We start from the raw sequence: 20,899 nt of genomic DNA, 5'->3' as shown, positions 1-20,899 counted from the left end.
TCTGATTGCTTCACTCTTCTGTGGAAGTGCTTCATTGTCCTTACAAAATTAAGATGTTTTTACTTTATTACCAAAGCACTTTTGCTTTAAGCTCCTAGCTTTATGCATACAGAAGGAATCACCAGGGAGTCTCACAAGTTGATTTCCTTCTTCCATGTTTTTAAGAGTGGTGAACTTGTGTTGCATCACGTATGGGTAAAATCTGGGCTCAGCTCTAGGTTTTCTTGAGGGAAATAGAGAAATACATGGCATACAGTCGAGATGACTGAAAACTGTAAAACCTTGTTTCTTGGCAAAAAGGCAAATCCGTGTAAATGCTACCATGTTACCTGTAGTTTCTGAGGTCCTGTATGACTGACTTTGGTGGCCTAATGCAACAATGTCTAGTAATTATTAATAGTCTTAGTAACATCTTAATTGCTGGCTAATAAATAGTCTGCCTCGATAGTCTGCTGCCTCCCCATGCAGATGTTGCTTCACTTTTCCAGAGGCTGGCGATGAGAAGATGAGCATCATGAGGCACGTGTTGCTTGGAGATTGGTAATGATGGAATATTCAGAAAATGGTAGAAATCCAGAGGTTCAAGTATGAGGAAGGGCATAATTTTCTTGTATCTTTTTAGATGGTCTTAGAACTTTCTTAGATGGTCAGATTTGCCTTGGAGGTGGTGTAATCCACGGTGTCTAGGTTCAGTTTCTTTATGCTAACTTCAGTAGACTTGTGTGGTTTAAAACTAATGATTTTACCTAGGCAAGATATACAGGTAAATAGAATCATAGAATGGTTTGGGTTGGAAAGGACCTTAAGATCATCCAGTTCCAATCTCCTGCCATTGGCAGGGACACCTCACCCTAGACCATGTCACTCAAGACACTGTCCAACCTGGCCTTGAACACCACCAGGGATGGGGCAGCCACAGCTTCTCTGGGCGCCCTATGCCAGGGTTTCACCAACCTCACAGTAAAGAGCTTCCTTGTATCCAAGCTGAACTTACCCTGTTTAAGTTTAAACCCGTCACCCTTTGTCCTACCACTACAGTTTTTGAATACAAGAAATTGGAAGAAGATGGGGAAAAGGTGAGGTGCTTTTGGCAGCTCCTGTTCGCCTCTCCTTTGTATCACTTTTTCTTGCTTGAAGTAGGAGATGGATCATCGATCACTATTTATTACCACAAAAGCTCCTATTTTTTTCTACATATTTCATGATAGAAGGCTCCTGCCTTTTTTTTGGCTGCACTGACAATAAAATATATACAGAATGTGTATGTAGTCCTTGAAGCACTGTCAAGCAGTTCCAAAACAGATTTTAATGACAAACTTCTTGCTGTTCTCCTCTTGGCTAGCATCCATTTGCAGTGCAGTCCACATGCTGCTCTACTTTTTCTTCAGGCATTCTTCCTTTTAAAGCTCAAATTCACTACGCTACTAGAAAACCAAGTGTAATCCTCCTGTTACTAGAGCATGAAAACAGGATGCCTTTCCTTATGGTGTACCTGGGTAGGACATCTCTCTGGATGCTTTTAAGACTTTCCTTCACTTAGTTCCAATAAACATTTTGTTTGCTTCTAATGTATTGAATCAGAAAATTGATCAACAATTATAGTAGTATCATAAATCAATACTAATGCGGTAATTAGTTAGGTGAGTCAAAAGTCTTCGTGTCCTAACAATTCACCTTTCAAAGCAGGTGAAAGCATTGGCTCTACTAACAGAATTTAAAATTTCAAATGGAGAAAGCAGTTGGGTTGATCTGTTTGTTTCTTTCTTTGTTTTTTGCTACTTGGAGTGATAAAGGATCTTGGAAACTTCTGTATCATGGTTGCAGTAAGAGAAGAACATTGCTGTTGGCTGTGGGTACTATGTTTAGTATAAGATGCCACATGTATCTAGTACATTAAGCATAAAAAGCAGGTAGTTTCTAAGGACTGAGTTCTAAATGCTTCCCCCTGGCTTTACAAGGGGGGAAATTCTGTACAGAAACGTTGTCATCTTGATGAATTTGTATCTTGAAAATGTCTTTAACCTGTATCTTGCTCTGAAATATTGCACCTTAGTGACAGAGTGGCTGCCTTTTTGCCAAAGTGCAATTACTATGTGTTACACCACGTGTGCCTCTTTCCTGATGTTGTCCAGGTCTAAGTCTGCCATGTTACAGCCTTTCATGCAGCACGTTACTCCAGCTGTAAACGCAGAATGCTGGGTTTTCTTAATGATGTGGTTGTGCCATTTCATTTTCCTGATGTTTTTCTTGCTATGTTCTAAACACCTCGGATCACATTTGATTAAGAGCAACTGAAGCTGCAAGTGCCAAAAGATGAGCTGCTCTTCTGGAATCGATGTAGTTGAACTTCATTTTAAATGTGAAGCCAGGGTGTGGGATTTGATTCTCTGGTTAAAAATCCTTTGCCCTAACATGGCTCTGTGTAAATGGCACCTACAGATACTGTGTGCAAACGCCTCTTCAGCTTGCGTAGATGTTTTGGGCTTGTGTGTGCTTCTCTGGTGGCACAGTTGAAGTCCTTGTGTCTGTCAGCTCACCCGTGTCGTGTTTTACACAGCTCTGGAAGGTTTCTCCTGCTTGCGGGGGGCAGCCTGGAGATCAGCGAGGTTACGGAACAGGACGCTGGGACCTACACCTGCATAGCGGACAGTGGAAACGACACCATCGAGGCTCAAGCAGAACTTACAGTTCAAGGTAGGTCCAATACCTGATTTTCAGACAGAACGCATCTCCAGGTGACCTTTTGCTGGAGTTTTATTGTGTGGTCAGTGAAAGACCCTGTGTTGTGGGGGTTGTGCCCCATTTAAAACAAAACAAAACGCACTCTTCTGCTTCTTTTAATACTGTTATGTGGTATTCTGATTTATCATTCAAACTGCTCTTAATTTCACAAGGATTTAAATGGGAATTTGCTTATATAATGCATCTTGAGCACGGTTAAACGCTGCTATATATTCATTTAATATTAAATGTGGTCAGTGCCAACTAAAGGAGGAGAAGTGATCAGCCCTGCTCTGACCTATCTGAAAACTGACCTACAGTGCTGTGACTTAGGTCTTCCTTGTCAAGGACATATATGAAGTTTTTCATAGTCCTTAAATATACTGTTGAGTTAGTACTAAATAGATATATATTTCAGATGATACGTTTTGTCTCTTAGCTGTGTTTCAGAAGTTCCAGGTATGCTTCTGGTACATAAGAGGTGGAGAAGTTACAGAAATTAAGAAGGGATAACAAGAGTTGCTCAGTATTGACCAGCCAAAGTATTCCTCTTCAGGAAGTGGCATATGGAGGGAGGTTTATGCTGACACTCACAGCATTTCTGCTGTGTGGCAGCTCTATTTAACCACATCTACGTAAAACTGAGCAGCAGTTCTGCACCTTATTAACAAACACATGGAGGGGAATACTCTCCTTTTGTTACCTGTACCTTGAGCTGCACCTTGTGTTTTATCCCCCCTGGTCTAGGCACTGGCTCTCTGAGCATGCCTCTTGCTTTCTGTGGGTAACTGGTACAGAAGTCAAGCATTGTGGCCAATTCTGCCCTTCTTTCAAAGCTGGGGAAGAAGCCCCAAAGCCTTTAGTCTCTCTGAGGCTGCTCAGATGCAGTAGAGCTCTACTTTAACTCAGAGTGTTGTGTAAGCCAAGAAATTCCGATCATGCCAAAAAAACCCTTCCACATTTTAATTCCCTTGTTTCTTGAGCCAGAAGACTGAAGATGGTGCTCTGTCTTCTGAGATCCTTGCGTGCTTGATGCAGTGTGGCACTCGATGGTGGTTTGATGCAGCTCGGTGTGCTGTGTTTAATTCAGTTCTGACCTATTTTGCAGAATTGGCACGAGGCTGTGAGTTTTATGGGCAGTGGCAGGAATTAATGATATTAATGATATGATGTAATTAAGCTAAGCAAGTGATAGATAAGACTGAGTTATAACCTTAATGAAGGATGTACAGTCAGGTCACTCGGGGGATGAAAGTGAGCTTGGGAAAACTCTTTTGTTCCTTATCTAAACTAATGGAAATGATTTCTTTATTCAATTGTAAAGATACAGAATAGGTTCTGCCAGGTCTTTTATGCTGAAGTTTTCGTATATGCCTGACACAAAAACCCCCAAAGATTTCTCCTAATGCTCGAGTATTAAAATAGATTAAAGATGACAGAGAATACATTTTGGAAAGTTGCAGTTCTGATTTTACTTCTTAGTTGTAATCTTAATTCTGCCTTTCCTTTGGGAGGTTGCTGGAGAGCGTAATTGTATTTCTGCATTACTGTAATTTGGTGAAGGGTTGAATAGTTTGAATAACTGTTCTGTGATCCCTGTATCATTTTTTTCTGGACTAGAAAAATTGCCATCTCTTCCCACCTAATAACTGCATGATTTTGCTTAATTTAAGCTTTTTCTGTCATTCTTAGAAGTTAGTCTGGCAGAAGCTCATATGAGAAAGCCATTTTTGGGGTATTTAATTCCCTTGCCTCGTGTATTTTTCTGCCTCTCTCCAAGTACCTGAGTGTGTGTGGAGATTCAGTGCCATGCTAGAGGTTGAACTGAGACAGTCAATCTCTTTTTTCCCTTCTGTTACCACTTCACAATGCCAGTTCAGTAAGATGAGTAAATCTCTAGTTCAGCATGGGTAAGATGCCATTGTTTGACAGTGTTAGGACAGTTGAGAGTGAAGCAGTGTTCCTGTTGATGCCTCTTAACTGTTAGAAGCTGTAAGCTTAAATTGGGCATTGAATACAAAGAATGCTTGTTAGATGTCACTTTGCTCAAAGCCCACTTTCCTGTATCTTTTGACAAGGGTCTAAATCCCTGGAAGCTAACAGGCTCTGTCTGTGATGTGGTACCAGTGGCAGGAAGCTGCCAAGCAGCCTCTGTGTTGGAATGATTACTTGCATCTTTGCTCTTCCCTGGCAGTAGGGATGAACTGGCTGATTTTCACCTTTCAAGGGTAGGGTACCATGAAGTGTGGTGTATCTGGGTTGTGTGCTGTGCTCAGCTGGCAAGAAATACCTGCATCTTGGTGTGCTGCATGTGTGTTTGCACTAGGTACCCCTTGTTGAACAGGCTACCCTGCGTCATTTAAAAATACTTGTATTGCCTTAATGGTTGGGTTTAGAAAATGATTGAAATGTCCTGCATACATCCCTGAAGGGCTGACTCTGGAAACGTGACTTTCTAGTCAAGTAATCCTTCCTAATAAAGGTACTTATGAGTCCAGAAGGATACTATACAAACGTGTTTCCTCAACGTTGAGACTTTAGGGGCTGAAATGGAGCATTTCTGAACCCCATCCGTGTTGAAGATAGTGTTTAGGGACAAAAGTCAAGTGGATAAATGTCTGTACAGCATTGTACTTACTTCTCCTGGATTTACTCTTGGGTGCAAAAAGCATGTCATCATGGTCTCGTGCTGAGCACCACGAAGGTACCTTCGCCAAGGCGGGTTACTTCCCACAAAGGGCGGCCATAATTTGCTGTCTGAAAACCTTTGGTACAAAGTCAAGGTTGTTAACTGTGTTGACAGAATTCTTCCCTTGCTGTCAGCAGGAGGAATGGCGCTGGGGACCAGATTTATTTACATCACATGTAATGAATCGAGATCGCTCAGAAAAGTTGTTTTGCCTCCTTCAGCAATGAAGGAATCTGTAGTATTTCCGTTAGATAAGGTGGAAAGTGATGAAAGAAAAGCTGGGGCAACAAGAAGTAAATGTATTTAAAATGCAATCAGCTGGCTTCTGTTCAGTCCCAAACCTGTGGCCTGGAAGAGCCATAGAGGCAGTTAAATGCTGGGAAGGTCAGAAGTTCATTCTTCATCTGGGAAATGCTTCAGATTTATTGCTGTGCCCGGCACCCCTGGGGATTCTGTGAATGCTGTGGCTCGAGTTAGGTCACGGCGTGAGCTTCCCGTCGCCTGCCTTGGTACTTGTGCTGCAGATAATGAGTTTAGAGGGAGTTTTCTCTTTCTGTTGAAATATTTACTGCAGTTAATAATAGACCAGAAAACAATAACCCCCCCCCCCCAATTCCATTTTCCTTATGAAATTGATATGGCAGGTCTGAAGGCTTGAAGAGAAATGAATCACTGCATTACTGTGAGAAGAGAGAGAATCGCTGCTCTTCTGTTGTTATTACCTTGCAATGATTGTTTGGAAGAGCAGAAACTTGGCTCTTGAGTAATGTAAGACAGCATTCAGTGTCTGATAGCATATCTTAAACACTGGGCATTAAATGCCTTGCTGTGTTAATGTACTAAAATTAAAGATAGGAAAGTTTTATTCACAGGTCTCTAATGATAAATTGGAGGTTCTACACAGCAACAGGCTGATCACTACCTCATTTGTGCTGCCAGGGCAAGCTGTATGCAAAAACCAAATGCAGAATAAGTGTTTTGATAGAATCACCAATCCTGTGCTTTGAAGGGAAACCCTGGAAATATTTTCAGTATAGCTGGAATTGTAATAATGGCAAGTCCTTACTCCATCAAATAATACATGTATTGCAGTTGGTCCTGCAGCGTAAGAAAACACTTGTGCTTTCTGTGCAAGGGCTGGGGAGTAATGTAGATAATAAAAGCAAGTGAGATAAAGTCTGCATTTTGTCTGCCAATAGGTTTTAAATTGCTAGTCAGTGACACAACTCGGATTGGGAAAGATGATGTTGTGTCGAGGCAGAACTGTCTTTGGTTGTGAGTCTACACTAGACCAGCTGAAACAACCTAGAAAGGTTGGACCAGATGGTCTGTGATGTCCCTTCCACCTGGGATTCCATGATTCTGGGCACACCTAACATGTGGCACATGCAGAGCCATCCAGGATGGTGAAACCTGTGGTCTTAAACACTCGGAGCAAGGTTCGGCACGCTCAAAAGCCTGCAGAGGTGATGCTCAGAGAGAAGCAGTCTGGAATCTTTATGGGTGTTCTGCTTCCATTTGCCAATGGTGTAATGTGTGTTTCTAGTCCAAGAAACGCATCAGTTATTGATGGCAGGTTATGATTTTTAAGCTTTTGTATTTGAAGATCTTGGCTTAAAACCTACTTGTGGTTATGTTTCTACCAGTATATGCATTCTATTTTGATTTACTGTTGTTTATGTAGTCTAGAGCTGTTGATGAGGCTTGTAAAACAGCTTGAAAACTGTCTCCCACTTGAGAAGTAAGTCTTTGGTCAAACAGCTCCCCTCCTATCATTAAAATAGGAGGAAAATGTGCCAGGAAAGTGTAAGTAAAGAAGAAAGAACCGTACTGACCACTGGGGTTGCAGAGAGGGAATGTTCAAGCCATTCAGTCATTTAGTTTCCTCATCTTGCAGTTTTATTCACTTTTGTTTCCTAACCTGCCTGAGTTAAACTCAAGACTGGCTTAAAATCAAACCAAAACAGTTGCTGAGGGACGAGCCTTAAGGTAAAGAATCTTAGACTTGTCTTCCAGTAGCACATTTAGTCTTAGCTGAGGTGGGTGCTTTGTTAAAGGTAATGCCATCCTTCTCAAGGAATTGTAGATGTTGGGAAAGCACATTAAACCCTGGATTAAGTCCTGTAGCAAGGGAATAATACATCTGGGTAACTCTTACTTTTGCAATAAGCTTTCAGTATTATTGGAAACAATCTAGGGAAGAAATTTGACCCAAGACTGAAAATTGCTAAAACCTTTCTCATAGCTTCTAGATTATCTTCATCGATTTCTGTTTCTAATTAAGCTCAGTGCTGTATCTTGATAACAGGCTGCACTTCAATTACACATTCAGCAGATAACTGCACTAAACCTGATGCTGTCAAAGGCTCTGACTTCGGGACAAAGTATTGTCTTTTCTGGTTATCTCAGAGCTATTCTGGTTGGGGAAGCTGGTGATGGCAAAAAGAACCCCTCAGCTTCGTACAGGTTATTTCTTTTCCTTGAGGCTGTGATGTGAGTTCCATTAATGGTCTTTGTTCTGTAGTGATATAAAAGATGTGCAGTAGGTCAGAGAAATCTGAGGTGGGGAGGGTGAAGGTGTGATTTGGGTCAGTACCATTGTGCTTCATTCTGATATCTCAAAAGACTTTCTAATAGTCCTTGCTGCTGCTCTTAAGTATAGTTTAATGTTCATGGAATTGTGCAGTTGTGGATTCAGTTATGGATTCAACTAAATATAAATATAGATACTTTGCAAGTAGTTTTTGCTTCTCGCATTTGTGTTCAACACCAATGTTAGAATCATAGAATCCCAGCCTGGTTTGTATTGAAGGAACCTTTAAAGCTCACCCAGTTCCAACCCCTGCCACGGGCAGGGACCCCTTCCACTAGAGCAGCTTGCTCCAAGCCCCTGTGTCCAACCTGGCCTTGAACACTGCCAGGGATGGGGCAGCCACAGCTTCTCTGGGCACCCTGTGCCAGCACCTCAGCACCCTCACAGGGAAGAGCTTCTGCCTAAGAGCTCATCTCAGTCTCCCCTCTGGCAGGTTCAAGCCATTCCCCTTGGCCTGTCCCTACAGGCCCTTGTCCCAAGCCCCTCTCCATGTTTCCTGGAGCCCCCTTTAGGCACTGGAGCTGCTCTAAGGTCTCCCCAGAGGTTTCTCTTCTCTACCTTTGCCTTCTGCAGCTTGGCAGTGTGGCTGGAGCTCTTGCTGGTGAAGATGGAGGCAAAGGAGTTGTTGGGTACCTCAGCCCGGGTGACCAGATCTCCTGTTCCCTTCTGGAGATGCTTTCCTACCCTGATCCCTGCCTGCTCTGAGTGTCTCTCTGTGTTCCTCCCAGGCTGCCTGTCCTTGTTTCAACCCTCGAAGGCCTGTTACCAGTGAAAAGGTTATGAACAAATATTGAGAAACACATATGGAATGGGCAGGAAGGAGGTGGTTGGTTAAGACTTTACCAGTTGCTCAGGCTTTACCTGGAGACCAAGAGTGACCATGTGCATGCAGTGCCTAATTCTGATTACCAGTTGTGAATGTCCACACCGATAAATGGTTCTTTGCATTAAGCAAAACATGGAGGTTTTGCTGCGTTTAAAGATACCGTGGGCTCATTGCTCATGCCCACTATTGTACACAGAACATGAGTGCAGAGAACCTCCAGCTGCCTCTGCCCACTTTCTGAGTCTTCCTCTGGAGCTGATGAACTGTTGTGAATTCTTTTGGTCTGCCTTGTTTTTACCTAACACCAGGAGAAACCCGTGTCCAGTTCTTGCCATGTTTCAGGAGCAGAGGACGTTAAAGCTTGCTGAAGAGTTGGCCACAGTTCTGAATAGGGGCACAAAAATGTGTTTTCTTCGGTTGCAGCTCAGAGTAAGGCATGAGCTTTGGTGCGGTTTGGCAGGAGGATTCCTTTGGAGCAGTGCAAGTGTTTAAAATTCAGTAGTGGTGCTACAAAGCCATGGAAATGGGATGTTGTAAGGAGAGGCACGGGGGATCCTCTGCAGGCAGTGACCTCTGCCTTGCTGCTCACTCCTGGCTTTCAGTGTTTAAAGGGGGCAAATGCTCTGTGAAGCTCAGGGCTGGGAGGGTTTTGTGACCTTTCCTGGGGCCAGGGTGAGCAGAGGCAGCTGCTGCCTGCTTTGTGCTGTGATGTGAGCAGTGTCTAACTCCTGTGGCCAGGGCAAGTACAGGATGATTATTGAAACCTGGTACTGAAGACAAGGGTTATGTGTGTGTCTTGTAGAGGTGCAGCCCCTCTGGTATGACCCATCCATGGGTCGATGAGGAGGTGTTGGAGGCTTCAGACTAGGCACTCATTACAGTAACAGATGGGGTTTGGTTTGAACTGTGCTGCAGAGTTATGAGTGTGGTATGTGCAGCTCTCCACCCACTGCAGACCAGGATGGGGAACTGGAAATGGGTGTAAGCATCTCTCTGAAGCTTTGGCACAGGATGGGAAAGGCCACGTTTGTCAGCCTGAAATCATTCCCACTCTTTGATCACACCGTGACTGGGAGTGCCCTGCTCCTGCTGCATCCAGAAACACCACCTTCCAGCACGTGCTCTTCCCAGCAGTGGTGACTTCCTGAGAACCAGCAGGAAGATCCATGGATGTGGCAGCTCTCTGGGTGTGGACAGGGAGAAGCTGCCTGTACCAGCCCAGTGCAGATGGAGCCACAGTGGTTGGTAGATAATAGTATTGCAAGGTAGGCTTTTGCTCTTAAAAGAGTATCTTTTCTGAGTACCTGACAAGCATTTATCATAGGATCCCAGATGGGTTTGGGTCAGAAGGCACCTTAAAGCTCATCATCCAGTTCCAACCCCCTGCCACGGGCAGGGGCACCTTCCACTAGAGCAGCTTGCTCCAAGCCCCTGTGTCCAACCTGGCCTTGAACACTGCCAGGGATGGGGCATTTACCACTTCTTTGGGCAGCCTGTTCCAGTGCCTCAGCACCCGCACAGTAAAGAACTTTTCCCTTATGTGTAATGTGAATTTCCCCTGTTTAAGTTTAAACCCATCAACCCTTGTCCTGTCGCTACAGCCCCTGATGCAGAGTCCCTCTCCAGTATCCTTATCATGAGGTTCTTTACATGAAACACCCATCATTCACTAGACAATTTGATTAGTGATTAGAAACTAGTGATTGATTGCATTAGGGGAAAATTGTTTTTGTGACATGTAGGCACTGCATAGTTTTCAAATGGGCTTTTCTGGCACCAGAAAACCAGTTGTAGAACAGCCCCAAATGGTGAGGTGTTAGTGAGGACAAAGATGAGATCTTTTTGGCTGTGTAATTGTAACTGGATTGCATGTGGGTGGGAGGTAATATGTCCAGAACTGCACATGCAAGGAAGATGAGGTAGGTCTTGACTTTAAATCCAGCTTTGTGATTTATACAAATATATATTTTACATATAAGCATTTATATCTAAATATGTATAATGGATATTACATATCTAACATGTAATATATATATAACATACATATAGACATATATATAAAAAAATAAAAAAATACCATTAAGAGAGACAAAACCAAATGATCAGTAACCCATACAATTTACACAAATGGTTTCCCCTGTAAATGTTCTCGAGTAATCCTTGGGGATAATGAAAACGTTACTAAATTAAGCAGCAGTGTCTTAAATATCTACAATGTAGAAACTGATATTGAACTATGGGAATTGTAAAAGCTGGTTTCTCTTTCGGCTAGAATTTCTAATAACTGAAGGATCATCTTAGCAGGGGTTAGAACCAGCTGCTGCTTTATGGAAAGAAATTTCCACAGAATGGCTTTTAAAATAGAATAAGCTAATGCTGTTATCAATACCTTTGGCCTAGACAGTCAGTTACAGAAAATGCTTTTTCTTGCCTGAGTTTCAAATTTAGAGCTATTTGTCTAGTCTCCAACCGAAAAATGTGCTTTTGGATCAGGATTTACTTGGCCCAGGATTTACTACCTTGATTCTGAAGTCGGTTATGTGATGATTTCAAGTATCTAAACTGCGGATTAGAGACACGTGCTGCAGGCACCAGTCTTCCACTCACTAAAATGCCCATCAGAAATCATACTGTGGAGATGACTGTTTAACTTTGGGAAGACACAGTGTGAATGCTGCCAGCTCTGTTTTCTCTACTGAGGTTCTGCTTGTTTCTGGAGGAGTGTTCGTTATCAGAGCAGGTTTTATGGCTTCCTTTCCAAACCAGGCACCAGGCAGAACGTGTTTATCAGTATATTTATACAGCCTCAATTTATTCAGTGTCCATTTTACATTAGAATATAGGGCCAAATCAGTGCTTAAAAGTTATAATCACTGGGTATTAGTTGGGCATTTGCTTGTTGTGTATTTTTGGTGAGCTTTTTGCAAGTCGTGTGCATTGAGTGAAGAGTAAATACCAGTTCTCATTCCCATGGGAATGTAAATGAATTTAAGGCAATTTAAATGAAAATAATAAAACAGAAAAGGTATTTGCCTGCCTGCTTTAGGCAAGAATAAGTCAGCGAGGATCTTCATTTGTTTGCATGAGGAAAATGAGGATTGCTTTTACCTGGGGGAGGATCTGTTCCTCAGGATGGGAGGTTGCGCATAGATGAGGCTCTCAGTGGTGGACTTGGTAATTCTGGAGTAATGGTTGGACTTGATGATCTTAAGGATTTTTTTCCAACCTAAACAATTCCATGAGTCTAAAGTTGATTCTGTGATGTGTTTTCTGATAGACTGTTTGGAACAAAAAGCTCTATTTCCATGAACTTTGTCATATCATGCATGAATATACATGGTACCCTGCATGAAGGGTGCTGTTAGGTTCCTTGCGAGTAAGGCAGGAGGAATAATGATTACTGGGTGGAAATTTCATCCTCTGTACAACAGACCTGATAGTATAAATGGTGTGTGGTTTTCAGGCAGCAGTGTAGGAAAGGTCATCCAGTGGGGTAAGTCCAATGGCTTCATTTTCCAAGTGCTCTTGAATCCTTATTAAGGATTGATGTAGTAGATGTCATCAGAAACCAGAGATAAACTATAGCGTTAGTTGTTATTGGCTTTATTCCCTATCAAAGAGATGTCAGAATTTCAATTACAAAATAAAAGTGGAAAGGTTCAGTAGTAATTTTTAAGTTGCATGTGCCAAAGACTTCCACGAAATGTGAATGTGTGAACTGAGCAGCTCATTAAAATGCCTCTTCCTCCAAGTGAGAACTCTTTTTATAGAAATTGTACCCTAAATTGCAGCTATTTTCTCTGTACATCAGGGTCAGTCCTCTGTGTTTAATTGGTTGAATTTAAGTTTGATTCTTGGGTTTATGGGGTTGAAGGTTGTGTTTTTTCCATTCCAACAAAGATGCTTGCATTGGTTTTGTGCTGCCAAATTTCATGCTGAGATCTGAGTGTGATGTTGAGCTGGAAACGCTGCAGAACACTGTGCATTACTTCAGCAAGTCTCCCGAGAGAGACCATCCCATAAAGCATACATAGTTTCTTTCAAGTTAAATTTTTATGATAGTTAAGCTGACTCTCATACCAGCAGATAATTTATTTCTCTAATGGCCACTAGGTTATTGCAGCTACTAGAGGTCTCATTATGAAAACTTCCCTGCCAACGACTATAGTTTATCCCAAAGATGAAACGATGGGGTTGTAAGGAGGCGGGCTGTTAGCTGTGGTGACTTATTCCCTACCCAGGCCTGCTGTTAATGAGTTTGTCTTTAGGAGGAGAATAATTCAAAAGAAAACCACCATGAAGTCTTGATTCCTTGACTAAACACAGTTCTCTGTTTAGTGTCAGTTGGCATTAAACATGCTGGATTGTAGTAGAGGTGAAAGCCTTTCAGGCAGGTGTGATCTGCATAATAAAGTCCCTACGTGCTCTTCAGTGACACGTTGAGGCTCAACCTTCAGGAAGGTACTGGAAGGAGGGAGGCCTGCAAGAAAATGTGAACAGAATCCAAGCGACTAGATGGAAGGAAACTCGGCTTCCAGCAGGGTAGTTAATGGCTAGGAAGTGGCAGGAGACAGTCCCAGTTCCTGGCAGCTCTGCTCATCTTTTTCATTTTTCAAGGGCTGACTCAAAGATTTCTTCCATGGTTGTTCTTTTGTTGCATTCTTAGGAGCTTAGGTACAGTCTCAGCATAGTGTTCACCAAAGCACTTACAAGGGAGGCCATAAATCACTATGCCTTGTGGTAATTCAGAGCACCCTTGTGCTCCAGAAGTGGCATTCCACAGGTTGCGTGCTTCTGACTTGCATCAGATGGTTTTAGTTTCAGTCAAGTATTTAGTTCTGTAAATACAACTTGAGTATAAGGGTTCTATTGTGTTCATCCTAACTCACAACACTTGAAAGGCCCAACGTAGGTGGCCTTGAACAACCTATTGTAACCTTATTAACTGGTAAGTTAATACACAGAACATAGGCTTCGTAAAGTTTTATCTTATAATAATATTATATATAGTACAATAAATGTATTGGCTGCAGTGGCTGTAGGCATGCAAGTTGCACAATCTACCCAAAGAGCACTGAAGGCAGGCTTTATACATAGTGATGAAGCCAAGAGGCTAGAAGTGCAATTTAGAATATGTCAGTCTTTGTAATGAAAATCTCTTTGGAGATGAGTTTAGCAGTTCAGAGCGTCTGAGAGCGGAGCCAGTGCAGTTAAGCATCCATTTTGGTAAATTCAAATGTTTCATTACCAGCTCCGTGTGATGCTTTAGGGACAATTTTTAAAGCATAATTTTGACATTCCTGTGCCCTTTGGGCAAATAATTTTTCTTCAGCTTTTCCAGCACATGTATAATTAATAACTTTGTTTACTGACAGTGTCAGCAGTAACATAGCTCTGATTTATAGCCGTTAGCTTTTGCCTATTTGCTTCCTCTCTGGCACATCATGAGAAGCCACACAGAATAAACCATGTCTCAGGATGGGGTTCTAGTGAGAAGATAATAGAAATACAGTGCAGGACCACTATCCTGTTGTATTCTCTTTGGTGCAGAAAACAAGAGAGCCCAAATCATTGTGCTTTAAATAACGAGTTGAAGCTTTGTTTTGGACGGCCGGGCAGGAATTTGCATGGCGCAGGATGGGAAGATAACCACGGGAGGCTTTGGGAGATGGAAAAGGAGTGAGTTTTGTTATGCAAGCTCAGGCTGCTGAGGGTTTGTGAGCTGCAGTGTGTCTGTCCTTGGCAGTGGCTGTAGGTTTCCTTCCAGTCATACGCTTCATCTGAATGTTGCATAGTTATTGCTCTACTAATTTGCTTGAATTATCATTAGTGTGATTAACCGTTACAGGAGTGATGTTCAGAGCTGCTCATCTCCATGCTACTTTTGATCAGAACTGGAATAAGATAGGCATCAACCCGAAGAGTCACAAAAACTGAGGGTTTAAACAATTAACATATTAACTTGTATAAAACTCAGCTGGATGGTAAGCAAGTACAATAGAAATACAAGGAATAAAGCTTTTATGAAGCCTCTTATGTGGTTTCCATTGACCATTTTCTCTGTATTACTGGTTGTAAAGCTCTGCATCATCATATTAATTATACAGTAACATTAAATCACTTGTTTGAGTAGTTGGGCAAAATGTTGTGACTTCACATGTTAAAGCTGGCTCTCTTGCAAGACTTAAACCTGGTTTCTTTAGTTTCAGATTGATTATAGTTGTTGATCATTGTTTTCAAAGTTAAATGTCTTTAAAGTGCAGGAAGATGGTGCATATGAAGGAGAAGTTTTACACTAACACACAGCAAGACTTACCTGTATTCACTGAACTTGCCCATTTGAGACTGATTCTTGCAAAGCGTTAAGAAACACACCCCAAGATTCCAACTTTGGTCTTTCTAGAAAGCTGAGAAATTAATGAGAAGATGTCCTTTTGTGCAACTAAGCACAAAAGGGAAGGGAGAACATCCTGGCTTCGTACAGCACAGTTATAGTTCTGGTCAATCCTAGAGAAGTTGGAAGATACACCCCAAATCCATTCTACCTTTAGCTCAACTCAAATACAATGCAGAGTGTCCAAGATGTGAAAGCATCTATTCCCTTCAGTCACATTCCACCTTAGGAGTGTGTTCTCCATAATGCACTTGAAGAGCTCTCTTAGTGCACTCCCTTGGGAAAATCCTGCTGGTAACAGCGCCGGGTAAGGCTTTACCTTACCCAGCTGACACTTCAGTTGGTATCATACATATGAGTTAAGCCTCCTATTGTAAGATGTGGCTGCTGCCAGCTCTGATGCCTGAGGTGTCCTGTTTGCTTCAGTGAGGAGTGTGACTGACATGGGACCATGAATAGGGAGAGTAAGTTGGAGCAACACACGGGATGGGCAGGAATTGGGGGCTTTTGGTCCCAAGGCTCTGGAGGCTGAACAAGTGTCTGCTGTCAGGGCCGGGGATGGCCACGCATTCCAAGTCCTCTTATTTTAATAGCAGTGCTGTGCAAAGGGAGGTGTGTGACACTGTAGTGTTGTTATGCACATGGTTTTGTGAGTGAAGGGACCACGGCAGTACAGCAATAGCTGTGCTAAACCAAGCGGAAGGCCCATGTGTTTGGTGTCTTGTTCCTAACGGTGTCCAAAGCAGATGGCTGGGAGAATTCAAGTAAAGGGCAAGAATATTTGTTGCTTCCCTTGAGTAATGTCTCATTCTCCAGCCATTTGCAGACTGGGGGTTTTGAGCTGTATGTAGCTTCTACATGATTTAGCTCTTCCCAATGGATTTCTGTCCTATTAATCCATCTCCTGCCCCTTTTTCTCCCATGTAAACATCTTGTATTTGCAGCATCCCCTGACACTGGTAGGAGCAGCAGCTTCTTTTTGTTGGTTTGAACTGATCTCTGCTAACTTTATTGGATATTCTTTTTCCTAGCTTGCATGGGAAGATGCTGAAGCAATCTGTCCTTATCCCCCTGGCACCAGACATGATTTTATAGCCCTTTATTATATCCTTTGCATTTGTTCCCTTTCAAACTGCCGAGTCTCAGCTTGTTTGCTTGTTCTTTATGTGGAAGCTATTATGAAGTGGATTGTAATTAAGGTTATTTTGGGGATTTGGAAATTAGAAGGGACTTTGATATGAAGATAGGCCTACATTCATTGATCTGGAAATGAAAGGGATTGGATAACTCTGTAGCAAGCCTACAGAATTGGTGTTATTACAAGCAAAAAAACCCAGAAAAGCATAAACTCTCCATCGCTCTTTTTACTTGATGAGAAAAAAGCATTTTTCCTTGTGGGCAGTTACTATAGGGATACACCTGGTAGTGTTGGAAGTTCCCATCAGTTTAGTAAATATGAGTGGGGCTTAGTATAGCGGTGGAACCAATCAGTTATTTTTACTGTTTGCAGACCTGTGTTCTGGGTTTTTTCTCCCCAGGTGATTCCAGACAATCTGTATTCAGTGAACAGATGGGTTCATATCTGAAATTATCATCAAAATCTGTTTCCTTTTTGGCCTTCGCAGCTTCTTGGTCTCGTCCAGCACATGAATGCACTGGCCCACTGTGAAGGCTGCACAGGCAGATATTGCAGGATCAGAACTTTCAAGGCTTGCTGTCTTTACCTTGACACCTTCCCCTTGCCTCTTGTTATGGCGTGAGGGTATAAACATCTTAAAATCTTACCATACGTGTTCTCCTGCTGTTTCTCCGCAGGGTCCTGCTGCCTTGTGCAATGAGCAAACCTCATATACTGCTTTATTGAGAAATATTCAATATTTGATTATTTTCTCCTTATTTGGGGGTAGTTCCGTGATTTATTTATCATGCTCAGCTCAAATCCATATTTATCTCTGTTTTGGTATTCAGCACCATGGAACCTGAATCATTCATAAACACTAATGAATGCATATTTGCACGCTGCTGAAATGAAGTGGTATTGAATCCATTTTAAGAATTGACTGAGACATAGAAAAATTAAGATGAAATGTATCCAGCTGTGTTAGTGCCCAGTGTGAGACACTCCAGCATTGATTTTCGGAGTATGCATCTCTTAATACATCCCTTTAGAGCTGTGATGGGCATTAGGCACTGATGAGGGGCGAGTGGCTCTGCTGCTCCAGCCGGCCACCAGCCCACATCACACCACTTGATGGGCTGCAGTCACTGCTCACAAAGAGCTTTGCCCTTGAAACATCCACCTCCCCAGGCCCACCCGAGAGGCACAGACAGGGACAGCAGCTGAAGACATCTGCCCTTCACATGGGGCAGTGCAGGCAGAATTCTTCCAGCCTTGTCCTCCTCTTTCCCTGAGGCCCCAGCCTGCCCTGCCCTTACTCCTGTGCCACATTCATCAATGTCTTTTTCTACTGCACTGATTGTCTCTAGTGTCCTACTAAATTCTATTAGTCCCTCTGGGGTCCTGTTCTTTGCTCAGCTGATCCCTACCCTCCTGAGCTCCTCTCAAATCATGGTGCTATCAGCACTCCCATCGCTCTCACCTCCTTTGTCCAGCTGTTTCTTGCTGTGCTTCTTCCATCCATCTGTATCTGTCTGTGCCTGAATTTATCCCCCTTGGCCCGGCTTTCTAACCCCGTCCTTCTGTTCTCCAGCCCCTTCTTCTTTCTTCAGGCATCTCCCTTCTCTTGGGCATCTTTGACAAAATGAAAGAACTGAAAATCAAGTTTGTTTTTTCTTTCACTGATCAAAAAGATGTGAACAAAAAGATGTGAACTCGGGTTTGTTTGTGAAAAATGCAGTCAAGGAAGAAAATACCTGTGGAGAATTTGCCAGCTTCCCATTTGGCAAGTTACAAACTTGTCCTTACCAATGCGCTTGGGTGTCATTCACTGTAGCTGGAGGCCTCAGCTTTACCTATAGCAGTAATCATACAATAAGAGAACCCTTGTTTCACAATCTGTTAGAAAAGCTCATCCTTAGCGCTCACAACCATTTCCTAACTTCATGGTAAGACTGCATGCCGTGCATTAAGTGTGGTTGTCGTCCTTTTAAAGTCTTTATACAGCCATAAATGAGTAATGATAATGTGATAACAGATTTTACTGAGAACTGAAACTTTGTGGTGGATGTGTAAGAACTTGTATGCCATGACATGAGCCTGTGATGATGGGGATTAATTTAAACATATCTTTAAGGAAAAAAATCCTGCTATCCAGAATGAATATCCATAAATGCCAGAAGGGTTTTGTCTTCCACTGACTGAAGAAGTGCTGCAGATCATTTATTAAATAGACTTGGTGTAGATGGAGGATCCATGTTGGGGTTTTATTTTAGAGGGGACAGGTGGATCTAGACAGAATCATATCCCAAACCTCTCTTGCAGCTTCGGGTACAAGAGAGATGGTGTGGTAGTAGCTGAAGTGGAGGGTTTCAACTGGGAGTAGCCGTACACTAAAGGTTGGAAGCAAGGGCTTAAAGGCCACAGGCTGTCATTGCAGCGGGCTGTCTGCTGCCTCTTCACCACGGTGCTCTTTGTATAGAAAATGAGGGCTCTGGAATTCAATAAAATTTTCATTGCCTTTGGTGCTGCTGTCAGAAGTTTAAATTTTGATGAGCATTCTCCTGATTCAGATGTTTCCGTGGTACTTGGAATAGATTCGGGGTCAAACAGGCTTGGTTTCCTCGTAGGAGGACTGGGGATGGAAGGCTTAATAAAACATAGACACAATGAACATAGTGTTTTAAATTACTGAGGCTTAGATTCAGGTTTTCACTTCTAAAAATCATCCTAGAAGTTGCTTTGAAGGCTTGCCTGGAATAATAATCAGAAATACCCCACTATTAAGAATGGTGAGCAAGCTCTGTTTCAGTTTATTATACTTGATAAGCTTTGATAGAAGATCTGGTTACCTCATTTTTATATAGAAATCCATTTTGTCATCTGTTTGTTGTTATGAGTTCTTCCTTAATTGCAGAGTTCTCCCTGATAACAGCATGGTGATCCCAGACTGTGCCTTCAGGAGTTTCACAGAGGTTGTCCATACACAAAGGGGGGCTCAAGCTTAACAAAAAGGAAATAAATCTTTGGTATCTAAAATTATAAATGGCCATAGAGGGGTTTTACTACAAGCTGTGGCTGCCCCATCCCTGGCAGTGTTCAAGGCCAGGTTGGACACAGGGGCTTGGAGCAAGCTGCTCTAGTGGAAGGTGTCCCTGCCCATGGCAGGGGGTGGAACTGGATGAGCTTTCAGGTCCCTTCTGACCCAAGCCAGTCTGGAATTCCATGATACTTTCCATGTGTTTCTCCTGTGACATTGTGCAGCACACCTAAAGTCTTCCAAAGGGGCTGTTGTCCTGGGTTCAGCAGTAGCAGTCATTTTTTCTCCTTGTTAGTAGCTGGTGCAGCACGGTGTTTTTGACTTTCAGCCTGGGAACAGCGCTGATAACACCAGTGTTTTTGGTTGTTGTTTAGTCGTGTTTATGCTGACCAAGGACTTTGTGAGTCTCATGCTCTGCCAGGGAGGGGGGGAAGCCAGGAGGAAGCAGAGACAGGACACCTGACCCAAGCTAGCCAAAGAGGTATTCCATACCACAGCACGTAAACTGGGGGAAGTTACCTGGAAGGGCGCGATCACTGCTCGGGTCAGGCTGGGTATCGGTCAGCGGGTGGTGAGCAGTTGTATTCTCTTCCCTTGTTATTTCCCTTATCATTATTATTACTGGTGGCAGCAGCAGTGGTTTGTGTTATACCTTAGTTACTGGGCTGTGCTTATCTCAGCCCGTGGGAGTTACATTCATTCCATTCTCCTCCCCATCCCTCCAGGAGCAGGGGGAGGAAAGGGGCGGGGGTGTAGGGAGAGTGAGCGAGCGGCTGCGTGGTTCTGAGTTACCGGCTGGGTTTAAACCATGACAGCTGTCCCAGGAGCTGCCTGCCCCAATTTCCAGTATAATGAAAGGCAGAAAACCTACCCCAAACCCCCACCAGCAATCCCCTTAACAGCAAGGGAAAGAACATGATTTTTCTCATGCTTATGTACAAGTAAAAGAAGACAAAGCTTTCAGTTACGTGCTAATAGCATACAAATCTTCCAATAGTTCTTCTCTAAGCTTGCTGGAGACAGGAAGCCTGCTAAAGAAAATGTAGGGTCAGCAGATGACTGAATGTCAAGAGAAGGGGGGGAGAAGATGGCCTGAAGCAGAAGAGCGAGTTCCTGCTGTGTGTCCTTGGCCCCAGTGGAAGCTTTATTTGTTATATATATTTATTCTATTTTTAAAAGGAGAGGGAGCTGGGGAGGGGCTACCTGAAACTGGAGAGCTGGGAGGATGTATTTCAAATCAAATCCATGAAGTGAACAGTAAGTCAGCATCAGGACCAGATGGTGCTCACTCACAATTTCTCAGCGAGTGTAAGTGTGAAATCCTGTTTCCAAGTGTGGTGTGTAACCTATCACTTCAGCTGGCTAATCAGACTAAGGAAACAAAATCAGACTCAAGGGATTTGGTCAATGTGACATGAGGTTTTTAAGAAGACTTTTGGGGAAATCTGGGAAACTGTGGATGAATCTGTCTGATGGCTGGACCAGTTAAACTGACAACAATTGTAATAAAATATAGTGG

At 42.9% G+C, this 20,899-nt stretch overlaps 1 protein-coding gene across 9 annotated transcripts in view; it reads left to right on the top strand.

The window, feature by feature from the left end:
• NEO1 (neogenin 1) overlaps positions 1-20,899 on the top strand; it is a 187,922-nt gene that overhangs the window by 90,303 nt on the left and 76,720 nt on the right. For all 9 annotated transcript variants that reach the window (XM_061447366.1, XM_061447365.1, XM_061447368.1 and 6 more), the window contains exon 5: positions 2,558-2,694. In XM_061447366.1, the coding sequence (XP_061303350.1) occupies positions 2,558-2,694 (137 nt within the window). The remainder of the gene's footprint in view (positions 1-2,557; positions 2,695-20,899) is intronic.

This window comes from Pezoporus flaviventris, unplaced genomic scaffold (assembly GCF_033815535.1).
Source record: "Pezoporus flaviventris isolate CSIRO_AGI_PZ_B2104156 unplaced genomic scaffold, CSIRO_AGI_Pfla_v1 ptg000006l, whole genome shotgun sequence".
In the NCBI taxonomy this organism is placed as follows: Eukaryota; Metazoa; Chordata; class Aves; order Psittaciformes; family Psittacidae; genus Pezoporus; species Pezoporus flaviventris.
This window is presented reverse-complemented; position numbering and strand designations above follow the sequence as displayed.